At 42.6% G+C, this 12,279-nt stretch overlaps 1 protein-coding gene across 3 annotated transcripts in view; it reads right to left on the reverse strand.

The window, feature by feature from the left end:
• Positions 1–12,279, reverse strand: part of tbc1d5 (TBC1 domain family, member 5) — a 482,783-nt gene that overhangs the window by 20,378 nt on the left and 450,126 nt on the right. For all 3 annotated transcript variants that reach the window (XM_072253653.1, XM_072253652.1, XM_072253654.1), the window contains 2 exons: positions 12,087–12,166; positions 339–515 (listed from right to left, as the gene is read on the reverse strand). In XM_072253653.1, the coding sequence (XP_072109754.1) occupies positions 339–515; positions 12,087–12,166 (257 nt within the window). The remainder of the gene's footprint in view (positions 1–338; positions 516–12,086; positions 12,167–12,279) is intronic.

Here is a 12,279-nt window from a genome sequence, read left to right on the forward strand (position 1 = left end):
AAGATTAATGCCACTGACTGGCTTTACTTTGATGAAAATCTAGATTGCAATGTGTTTCACATACAAACAACAATCATTGTACTTCGTCAGAATCCAACATATTCAATTTATCTACATAACATTACAAAGCCATTAAAGCACATTTTGCACTGAGAAATATGTCACTGTACACATATTAAATCATAAGTACTTAGGAAAATATTATTAAACCTATTACCTTAAAATAAGGTATATTACTTACAGTTGAAATACAGAATTGAATTTATCTTTTGACATCAATGTGTGGTACCTTTTCATGATTTCACCTTTTTAGCAAAGTTGTATTTGAAAGGCTTTACCTCTTCAGTTTTCACTGTTGCCTGCATCTCCCTGTCAGTTTGTGGCAACTTTATGCTCTCACCCTCTGCTCGATTATTGGAACAATAATGGTTATCAGCGATTGTAATCTCTTCATTTTCTTCAGCCTCCAGCTGACTTTGGTTAAAACGCAGGGAGCCTTTCAGAATGTCTTTAATCTGTTGTGTAGAAGAGAGTGAAGACAATGATTAGTTTCTAGAGTTTTCAGCAGTTGTGAATGTTTTTTTAATTAAAGAAGACTATGGTTTCAAAAAAATAGCATTTACTTTCAAGATAGTTGTTGACATAAAGTCGTTTACAGCCATTTATTTAAAATAGAACAAGTGAAGATTCTGGATTTCCTTTTGCAATAAGATAGGAGGACAAAAGACTGTTAATATCATTAGAGCATAAATACTTCCTGAACTGACAAAGTGGTAATTCCTTCCCTGTATATAGGTGACACACCTCCAAGAGGACCACAACCTCAAAGACCTGGAGAGCTATGTTAGCTGGAGTCAGGCATTATGCCTCAGCTCTAGGTGGATCATTCACGCCAAACAGGTCAAAAGGTAGACTCCAGACTAAGAGTGATCTACAGCTCTATTTCCATCTTTAATACCATTAATTTTCTCCTTCAGGGTTCTTTTGAAGACCCTGCCCTAGAGTTACATGCAGACTTCGGTTCTTTGTGGGAATGGGACCCATTCTTGGGGTTTCAGGACTGGCCATTGTTGTTCAGCCTTGTATTCGAAAGCCTAAGATCTCGGAGCTCTGGAGATGGGCAGATTGGGGGTTGGTGTCACGACAGGAGACTCATGTGTTGTTGGGAAGGCCGGAACATCTTTCGCTGTGGGCCAGAAGACCCGAGATCTTTGCGATCTTCGGGCACAGAGCATGTAAAAAACGACAAAACGGACTTTTTAACATCATAAACCAGCGGGTTGTTGTTATATTTCTTGCTCGCTATGAAAATGGGGAACACCTCCCTCTCCATTATTAGGGAGCGAGAGATCTTGTGGTTTGTCAAATGCTGGATGAAGTGCGATAGTCTTTGGGGTAACTGCAAGTCTGTGTCTTTGCTATCACCTAGCTCACACTTGTGCTCTGTAGTGGGTGCACTTTTTTTTTGCTGGGGGAGTGGGGATTGTTGCTTGCTGTCGCTTACACGTGGGAGGGGGGAGCTGGGGGGGGGACTTTGGTGTTCTCACATTTAATTGTCGTTCATTCTTTGGGGCGCTTCTCTGTTTTCGTGGATGTTTGCGAAGAAAAAGCATTTCAGGATGTCTATTGTATACATTTCTCTGACATTAAATTGGACCTTTGAATGTTTGAACATGGACAGTATAAAGTGGAGAAGGGGAATAGTGAGACAGAGGCGCAAGGTGATTGGTGGACTGAGCACAGTTGTACGGTGACGGGCAGCTAGTCCCAGGTAGGGGATGGGATGTGGTGTGTAGTCAGGAGACAGTGGTAGGTAGATGGAGGCAGACAAAAAGAGAGCTAAAAGAAGGAAAAGAAATAAGAGACAGACGGAATGAGATGAGGAGTGATTGTGAAGGTGGAGGCAGTTGGCGAAGGATGATAAGCAGGAACATTAAAAGCGATACACACACAAAATGCTGGAGGAACTGAACAGGTCAGGTAGCATCTAAGGAGGGGAATAAACAGTTGATGTTTCTGGCTGACAATCTTCATCAAGACTGGAAAGGGAAGGGGCAGAAGCCAGAATAAGTAGGTGAGGAATGGAAAGGGTATAAGCTAGCAAGTGATGGGTGAGTTGGAGAGTAGCAAAGATCAAACAGCAGTGAGAGAGGGTCTCAGTGAACTCCTGTCACAGTGAAGATTTAAACATTTTCAGGGTAGACATTCACAGTGGAGCAGCAAATCTTAAACACAAGAAATTCTGCAGATGTTAGAAACCCAGAATAATACATACAGAATTCATAGTTTCTGAGATTAATGGAATTACTGTGTGCCAAAGAGCCATATTTGTATCTTCTGCCTGATGGAAGGGGAAAGAAGGGAGAAGATCCGGAATAGGTGGTTGCTTTACTGAGGCAGTGAGACGTGTAGACCATGAATCCATGGAGGAGAGGATGGTTTCTGTGATTGGCTGAGCTGAGTCCATAACCCTCTGCAGTTTCCTGAGGTCAGGGTCACACAATTGCCGTGACAAGTCATGATGCATCTGGATAGGATGTTTTCTAAGCTGCATCAATAAAACTTGGTGAGGATCAAAGGGGACATATCAAATACCTTTAACCTCTTGAGAAAGTAGAAGATCTGATAAGTTTTCTTGGCCAAGGTGTCAAAGTGGTTTGACTAGGTCAGGCTATTGGTGATGTTCACTCCAGGAACTTGAAGTTCTCAACACTCTCAACCTCAGCACCACTGATGTAAACTGTGGACGTGCACTAGCCCCCTTTTCTGAAACCTGTAACCAGCTCTTTTGTTATGCTGACATCGAGGGAAAAGATATTGTCATGACATTATGTCACTAGGCTTTCTATCTCGTTCCTGTACTCCAACTCATTGTTATTTCAAGACTCAAGATTGTCTAATATCATTTCCTGTACACAAGTGTAAAGGAGAATGAAATAATTGTTACTCCAGATCTAATGCAGCACAAAAAAACACTAAAGATAAAGAACACAATAATAATAAAAAACACAATAAATATAAGAAGATAGCTTATATATATATATATTTAGATTGTATATCCATAAAGTGATGTTAGGTTGTACATTAGGGGACTGACAGGAAATAATAAAGTAGTGGTGGATGTGTTGATCAGCCTTACTGTTTGGGGAAAGCAACTGTTTTTGAGTTTAGTGGTCTTGATGTTGATGCTATGTAGCCTCCTCCCTGTAGGAAGTGGGACAAACAGTCTATGAGCTGGGTGGATGGGGTCTTTCATGATGTTACTGGCCCATTTTTGTATATATGTCCTCAAAGGTAGGTAGGCCTATGCCAATGATGCATTGGGCAGTTTTAACTATCCAGTGTTGAGCCTTCCTGCCCGCCACAGTGGAGTTTGCATACCAAGCAGTGATGGAGCTTGTTAGGATGCTCTCTATTGGACATCTGTAGAATGACATGAGTATAGATGTGCAAAGTCCAGCTCTCCTCAGCCTTCTCAAAAAGTAGAGGCATTGACGAGAGTTCTTGATTGTGTAGGATGTATTTTGGGACCATGAGAGGTTCTGTGTGATGTGCACTCCCAGAAGTTTGAAACTGCTCACAGTTTCCACTGCTGTGCTGCCAATGTAAAGAGGGGTGTGAGTTCTCCTGAAGTTGATAACCTTCTCCTCTGTCTTGTTGACATTAAGGAAGAGGTTATTTGCCTGGCACCTCACTCTTCCACCTCCCCTCTGTAGGCTGTCTCATTGTTGTTGATAACGAGCCCCACTACTGCTGAGTCATCGACGAATTTGATGATGTGGTTGCTTGTGTGCTTGTCTATGGGGCCACCTGTGTTAGGGATCATTGGGGGGGGGGGGGGAGCAGTTGTACATCCTGACTACCTGAGATCTGTTCGTTAGGAAGTCCCAACACCCAGTTGCACAGTGATGTATTTAGACCAAGGTGTAGGAGTTTGTTCACCAAGGTCTGTGCAACAATAGAGCTGAATGCCAAACTGAAACCCAGAAACAGCATTCTGACAATATGTCCTTTTTCTCTAGGTGTGTTAGGACCAGGTGCATGAAAGATGCTATGACATCTGTACTAGAGCAGTTTTGTTAGTAATCATATTGTTGAGTGTCCACTATGGTGGCAATGGAGTGTTTGATATATGCCGTTATCAACTGTCAAAGCACTGCTTGATAATTGGCACTAGTGTCACCGGGTGCTAGTCATTTAGTTCTGAAGATGTCGAGCTCTTTGGTACAGGGATGATGGTGGAATGTGGGGTCAGCAGCCTGGGTGAGTGAAGTGTTGAAGATATCCATAAAGATTGCAGTGAGCTGGTGTTCACACTCCCAGTACTTGGCCTGGGGTATTGTCTGGCCCAGCTGCTGTTTGATGGTTGACTGCAGAATCCTTCTCACGTCTGCTGCTGTTACTGACAGTGGCTGCTCACCTGAGAGGGAGACCGTTTTCATGGCTGACGTTGTGTTACATGCCTTGAAATGTGCATAAAAGTTGTTTGAGCATCAATGGGGGAAGTGTCACTGGTACAGTCGATGCTGTTTTTTGCTTGTGTAGTCTGTAATGCTTTTGATGGCCAGCCACATATGCTGGGGATCGTTAGCAGACAAGTGTTCCTGAATTTTTTTTGTGTGTAGGCAGCCTTTGCCCTCTTGATGCCTAAGATGAGTTTTCTTCAGGCTGTTTTAAGAGCTGTCTGTCACCAGACTTGAAGGCAGTGTCCTGGGCTTTTAGTAGGGAATCGCACTTCTGCATTCAGCCAGGGCTTTTGGTTGGGATGTGAGATGACTGTTCTTGAGGTACCAATGTCGTCTACACACTTACTGATGTAGCCGATGACAATTGAGATATTCTTCGTGGTCTATGTCTTCCCTGTTTGCGGGTCCTCCTTGAAAATCTGCCAGTTAGCACATTCAAATCAGATCTAGGGCATAGAGGTTGCCTTCTTAGGCCATACAGTGATGGTCCTCTTGACTGGTTTCTCCGTTTTCAGCAGCGGTCAGTGTGCTGGGATTAATATTATGGAGATGTGGTCAGAGAGGCCAAGAAGAGGATCTGTTTGTATAAACACAATCCAGTCTGTTTGTTCCCCTAGGGGCCACGATGACATGGCAGTAGAACCTGGGTAAAACGTCCTGCAGATTAATATGATTGAAGTCTCCTGCAATTATGAACAGACTGTCTGGATGTTTGTTTTGTAGACAGCTAATGATACTGTAAAGATCTCCCAGTGTGATCTTAGTGTTCGTGGACAGTGTTGATAAACACAACAGTGAACTCCCTGACTAGGTAATATGACTAGCATTTAACTGCAAGATGCTCAATTTCCCCAGGACATTGACTGTTAACTACAGATGAGTTTGTGCACCTTTTGTGGATGTACATACAGATTATACCTCCTTTGGATGATGGGACCTGAACCTGAAACTTTAAAGATTTTTTCCACATATGCTGCCTAACCTGTTAAGGTTTCCAGCATTTTTTAAATTCCATTTAATTTGATGGTTTAGTCCTATCTTTCTCAAAGTTTGTTCATAAAATGAACGCATACAAAACACTGCAACTAATTTCACATGTTTGTCTTAAAAACTGGATTTTGGATTAAGTGCTGCTTTGGTTGCCATGTTTGACTATGTGCAGTTGTCATTTTCTTGTGTAAATTAATAATAATCTGATAGAAGCAAATGACTTAAAAGTCATAGTTGAAAAATAAAGCAGCAGATGTTGGAAATACTCAATAGATCAGACAGTATATGCAGAGAAACAGAGTTAATATTTAAGGATGATGTCCTTTCATCAGGAAAAAAAAACTGTCTGACCCGCAGCCTATTTCAGTTTAAAAATAGACCCGGTCCTGTTTCAGACTACATTCTAATAGTAATGGAATACTTATTGGCAAAACAAAACCTAATCCATAATGCCAAACAAGAATGACCTTGCTAAAGAATTAAATGCACTATTTTTATTGAGAGTTATTTCATCTGTTGTGATTAACACTCTGTCTATCTGAACCAATTAGTGGTATCATTATGAAACCTGTACAATTATAAACATAGAGCTGCAATTATCCACAAAATGCTGGATTATTTTCACTAAGAATCAAAATATACAAAGAAGTACTGTATTTGATGCCTTGCTATCCTTAGTAATGGCCTATGTTAAAACATAAGGCCCTTCTGGTTCAAGAGGTAGCTCACCATCATCTTCCAAAGGACGATTAATGTTTGTGTTACTGACGAAGCCAACACGTGTGTAAAATCAATATGTGTAAGAAATATCATGTCCATCCTACAGAGAGATGAACCTAGAGAACGATCCACATTTGTCTCACCTCCATTGTACGGGGTGTTGGTGAGGCCACATTTGGAGTATTATACAGCCTCTCCTGATATAAAACACTGTTATCCCAGGAATTAATCTAGTGAATCTCTTTTGGACTATACTTGGAGTTGAGAATAATGAGGGATTACCATATTCAAATGCACAAGATCAAAAGAGGGTTTGACAGGGCAGGTTCCGAGATGTTTCCATTAGTGGGAGAGTTACAAACAAGAGCTCAGAGCTAAAAAAAAAAGTAAGGGGCTGGTTATTTAAAATTAAGGTATGTAGAAGTTGCCTCTCCCAGATGATACTGAATCTCTGGACTTCTAACCCTAAGGCTGATCATTAGATGTATTTAGGATGGAGATGGATAAATATTTCAAATATTGAGGGTTATGGGGAACTGCTACAGAAGAGGTGTTGCAATCATGCTATGCCATCGCCCTACCTTGGAATTCAACACCACAAAAAGGTTTTGTCTTTTGTGTGAATATACTGTTTTCTCTTTCAACCTCAGAAAAGCATATGACCTCGTGATGGAGTGAAACTGCAGTGAACCTTCCTTACATCTGGCTGCCTGTGGTAATTTGTTCCCATTCTGCACTGATGGTATTCACTGGGTCCACTACTGCAGACAGGGGTTAAGCAAAGGTGTATCATCAAATATTCTCAATGCACCATTGGATCTCAGCTCCAACAATGTCCTTGCTGGAGTGGAATCAATTTAATTTTAAAGCTATTGACAAAAGATTAGTTAACCTTAAACTGGAACATAAGTCTTTTATGTAAAGTTTTGATATTACAATTGAAATAAAAAAAATACAGAAAGCAGTGTAGCCTCTGGAAATGGTGTTTTTTTTTTAATCAAAGCTTGTCTATGGATTCAGAGTCTATGTAAGACTATTGAGACCAGTAATAAAGTATTATGCAAATAGTTCAGTGTTAAATATAAACATACTTGCGACTGAAATACTAATTATACATGTGGAGTGCCACTCAAAGGTCAATGAGTGTTGAAGCAAATTACATTCTCCTGAGTATGCTTCCTTTCAGTTTTGAAAGATCCAAGCTGCTCCTTCACAAATTTCTAAGGCTCTATAATAACACTATGCACATTAATATTAAGCTATGCTCCCATCCAACAGTGCAGAAATGGAACATTAATTGATAAATCCTGATACCTTGTTCTAACACATCACTTCAAACACTGCAAAGATATTCAGGTCGGTGCTCTAGACCAGCGGTCCCCAACCACCGGGCCGCAAAGCATGCGCTACTGGGCCGCGAGGAAACGATATGATTTGGCGATATGAGTCAGCTGCATCTTTCCTCATTGCCTGTCACGCCCACTGTTGAGCTTGAAGGCATGTGAGGTTATTACCCGCGTGTCATCCATGTCAGCGCGGGAAGAAGATTAGCTCCCCGAACTTGCAAGTGACGGCGGGCTGAAAAAGTATGTTTGACATAACATCTCTGCCGGCATTCTGGATCAAAGTCAAGGCTAAATATCCTGAGATAGCCACGAAAGCACTGAAAACATTGCTTCCATTTCCAACATATATCTGCAATGAATGCAACGAAAACTAAATTGCGGAATAGACTGGACATAAGGAACCCCGTTCGAGTATCGCTGTCTCCCATCACCCCTCGATAGGACCATCTTGTTGCAGGAAAACAAGCCCAGGGCTCCCACTGATTCAGCGATATTGGTGTGTTGCAATGATTTTATATGTTTATATGGGGAAAATATATGCTGTGTGTTTAATATCCAAACGTTACTTAAAATGTTATGATGCTATTGACTTATAAGTGACCTATATAACCATATAACAATTATAGCACGGAAACAGGCCATCTCTGCCCTTCTAGTCCGTGCTGAACGCTACTCTCACCTAGTCCCACCGACCTGCACTCAGCCCATAACCCTCCATTCCTTTCCTGTCCATATACCTATCCAACTTTTCTTTGAATGATAATATCGAACCTGCCTCTACCACTTCTACTGGAAGTTCGTTCCACACTTACTTCAAGCGCCACTGTCCTCCCCTGATAATTGACTTATCACTATATTCATGCGAGGAAAATATGCGCTGTGTTTAATATTAAATTAGATAAACCCTTTCAGAAATGAAATTGAGTATATTAGCCACTTATCACCTATATTCTGGTCGTGATCAACACCATTCCCCGCCCCGCCCCCGAAAATAATCGCCAAAAACAATTTGCAGGAAAAATCGGCATGTACAACACGCATGCGCACTGGTGCCCACGCAAGGCTTCATGGTCATTGTCGTCTTTCTCAGGGTGAACCCAACGTATTTGACTGCTACTCTTGTCTGTTGGCAACCCTACCTCCCCCCCTACCCCCCCCCCCCCCCGTTGGCCGGTCCGCAAGAATATTGTCAATATTAAACCAGTCCGCAGTGCAAAAAAGGTTGGGGACCCCTGCTCTAGACCATATCTGAATAATAAAGGCCATTGGATGAGTGGAGACAGTACTGACATAATGGTACTATTGTAGTACATACAAGAGCAGAAGGACCCGGGACTTCATTTGCACATATCTGGTAACATAATAGAAAAGTATGAATAGTGATCCCTTATATAAAGATCTGGTTAGGCCCAACTGGAGTATATCCAGTTATATCCAGTTCCTACCTATTACCACACTTTAAGAAGGTCATGAAGGTTCATGAAAGTGGAGGGGAGCTTTACCAGAATGGTGAAAGGAAAGAGATTTTAGCTATGAGACCAAGCTTCCTTCTCATGGGGTAAAGTAAGTCAATAATAAGACTTTAATAAAGGTGTACAAGATTATGAAAGATCTGGATAAGATAAATAAATGAAAGCCTTTCCCACTACTTGATAGTACAAGGACCAGGAATACAGATTTAAGGTTTTGGCAGGAAATGGAGAAATTTTTACATAGTAACAATATAATGACCTCAAACTTGATGCTTGTGAAGGTAATACAAGAAATTCTGAAGATGCTTGAAATCCAAAGCAAACAGTGGTGAGATTCAGTAGGTCAGGCTGCATCAAACAGTCAATGTTTCAGGCCGAGACCCTTCTTCAGGACTGGAAGCAAGGGGGAAGATGCAAGAATAAGAAGGGCGAGGAAGGGAAGAAGGATAGCTGGAAGATGATAGTTGAAGACAAGTGGGTGGGAAAATAAAGGGCTGGAGATAAGGAATCTGATAGGAGAGGAGAATGGACCATAGGAGAAAGGGAACGAGGAGGGGCACCAGGGGGAGGTGTTAGGCAGGTGAGAAGAGGTAAGAGACCAGAGTGGGGAATAGAAGAAGAGGGGACAGGGAGGAATTTTTTTTTTACCAGAAGGAGAAATCGATATTCATGTCATCAGGTTGGAGGCAACCCAGATGGAATATAAGGTGTTGTTCCTCCATCCTGAGGGTGACTTCATTGTGGCACAAGGAGTGACCATGGACCGATATTTGGACTGGGAATGGGAAACGGAATTAAAATGCTGGGGCACTGGGAAGTTCTGCTTTTGGTGGATGGAGTGGAGATGCTCGACGAAATGGTCCCCCAGTTTTCAATGGGTCTCATCAATGTAGGGGAGGCCACATCGGGTGTACCGGACACGAAAGACGACCCCAGCAGATTCACAGGTGAAGTTTTGCCTCACCTGGAAGGATTATTTGGGGCCCCGAATGGAGGTGAGGGTGGAGGTGAATGGGCAGGTGTTGCACTTTATCTGCTTGCAGGGTTAAGTGTTGGGAGATTAGTGGGGAGGTAGCAATCCCTGCAGAAAGTGGAGAATGCGGGGTGGTAATGAGGTGTTTGGTGGTAGGATCTCTTTGGAGATAAACGTAAAATTCTCTGCAGATGCTGGGGTCAAAACAACAGTCACAACACGCTGGAGGAACTCAGCAGGTCAGGCAGCATCCGTGGAAATGATCAGTCAATATTTTGGGCCGGAACCCTTCATCAGGACTGAAGAGGGAAGGGGCAGAGGCCCTATAAAGAAGGTGGGGGAGGGTGGGAAGGAGAAGGCTGGTAGGTTCCAGGTGAAAAACCAGTAAGGGGAAAGATAAAGGGGTGGGGGAGGGGGAGCAGGGAGGTGATAGGCGGGAAAGATGAAGAAGGAATAGGGGAAAACACAATGGGTAGTAGAAGGAGGCGGAACCATGAGGGAGGTGATAGGCAGCTGGGGGAGGGGGCAGAGTGAAACTGGGTTGGGAGAAGGGAAGGGGGAGGGGATTACTGGAAATTGGAGAATTCAATGTTCATACCAAAGGGCTGGAAACATCCCAGATGGTATATGAGGTGTTGCTCCTCCAACCTGGGTTTTGCCTCATCATGGCAGTAGAGGAGGCCAAGTATGGACATATCTGAATGGGAATGTGAAGCAGAGTTGAAGTGGGTGGCCACTGGGAGATCCTGTCTGTTGTGGTGGAGATGGTGGAAGTTGCAGAGAATGATGTGTTGGATGTGGAGGCTTATGTGGTGATAGTTAAGGACAGGAGGAACTCTATCATTGTTAAGGTGGCGGGAAGATGTGGATGAAGTGCAGGAAGGGAAACCCCATTCCTTGAAGAAAGAGGATATTTCTGTTGTCTTGGAAAGGAAAGCCTCAGCCTGGGAACATTTGCAGTGGAGAAGAAGAAATTGAGAAAAGGGAATACTATTTTTACAGGAGACAGGGTGGGAAGAAGTATGGAAATTTGTAAGTTTATAAAAAATGTTGGTAGACAGTTTGCCTCCAGAGATGCAGAAGATCGAGAAAGGGGAGGAAGATGCCAGAAATGGTCCAAGTGAATTTAATGGTAGTGTGGAAGCTGGAGGCAAAGTTGATGAAATGGATGAGCTCAGCATAGGTATGTGAAGAAGCATCAATGCAGACATCAATGTAGTGGAGGAAGAGTTGGGGAGCATTACCGGGGAAGGCTTGGAACATGGACTGTTCTACGTAGTCAATGAAAAGACAAGCATAGCTGGGCCCATGTAGGTGCAAATGGCTATCCCTCAAGTCTGGAGAAAATGGGAGGAGCTAAAGGAGAAATTGTTGAGGGTGAGGATCAGATAGAGGAGGGTGATGCTCGAGAGGAACTGATTAGCTCTTTTATTGAGAAAGAAACAAAGAGCTTTAAGGCTTTCTTTATGGTGGATAGAAGTGTAAAAGGACTGGGCATCCATGGTGAAAATGAGGTGGTCAGGGCCAAGGAATTGAAAGTTAATGAGGAGAGCAAGAGCGTGAGAAATGTCATCGATGTAGGTGGTAAGGGACTGAACCAAGGGGGATTAAATGGATTTGAGGTATGAGGACACGAGTTCAGTGGGCTGGAGCAGAAACAGACAATGGGCCTACCTGAACAATCAGGTTTGTGAATCTTGGGTAGGAGATAGAAGCAAGTTGTGCCAGGTAAGGGAATTATGGGTTTGGTGGCAGTTCTCCAGAGTTGATGAGATCAGTAATAGTGGTGGAGATGATCTAGAGTGGGGTCCTCTTCAAGGGGTAGGTATGAGGAGGTGTCTGAGTGTTGCCAACTGGCCTCAGCAAGGTAAGGTGTTGGAAGTGGATGATTTCAAAAGGAATCTGGATAGGCATTAGAATAGACCAAAATAGTGACACTGACTGGATCTCTTTACCAAGAGCCGGCAACCTTTTTCTCATTTAATTGTTCTAAAGCCCAAGGATTACACATGGTGATCTCAAAGTAAAGGCAAGCAAGGTATTTATGACTAGAGTAAAATCTGCTGAGAAATCTGTTATATGGAACCATAGAAGGTAAAATACGTTGCATCACTACTACCTGCTTGAGCCCAGCCAGAGATACCAGGACTTCATCTTCCTTTTCAAGATTTTCTTTTAGAATCACATCTTGTATTTTGCCTATATATAAAAAAAGATTAAGCATTACTTTCAAACAGATCTGCTCTACTAAAGAGATATAAATTGATGTGGTAGAATTTGAAAAGTACACTTAAATATATGGGATGCAGCAC

This window comes from Mobula birostris, chromosome 3 (genome assembly GCF_030028105.1).
Source record: "Mobula birostris isolate sMobBir1 chromosome 3, sMobBir1.hap1, whole genome shotgun sequence".
In the NCBI taxonomy this organism is placed as follows: domain Eukaryota; kingdom Metazoa; phylum Chordata; class Chondrichthyes; order Myliobatiformes; family Myliobatidae; genus Mobula; species Mobula birostris.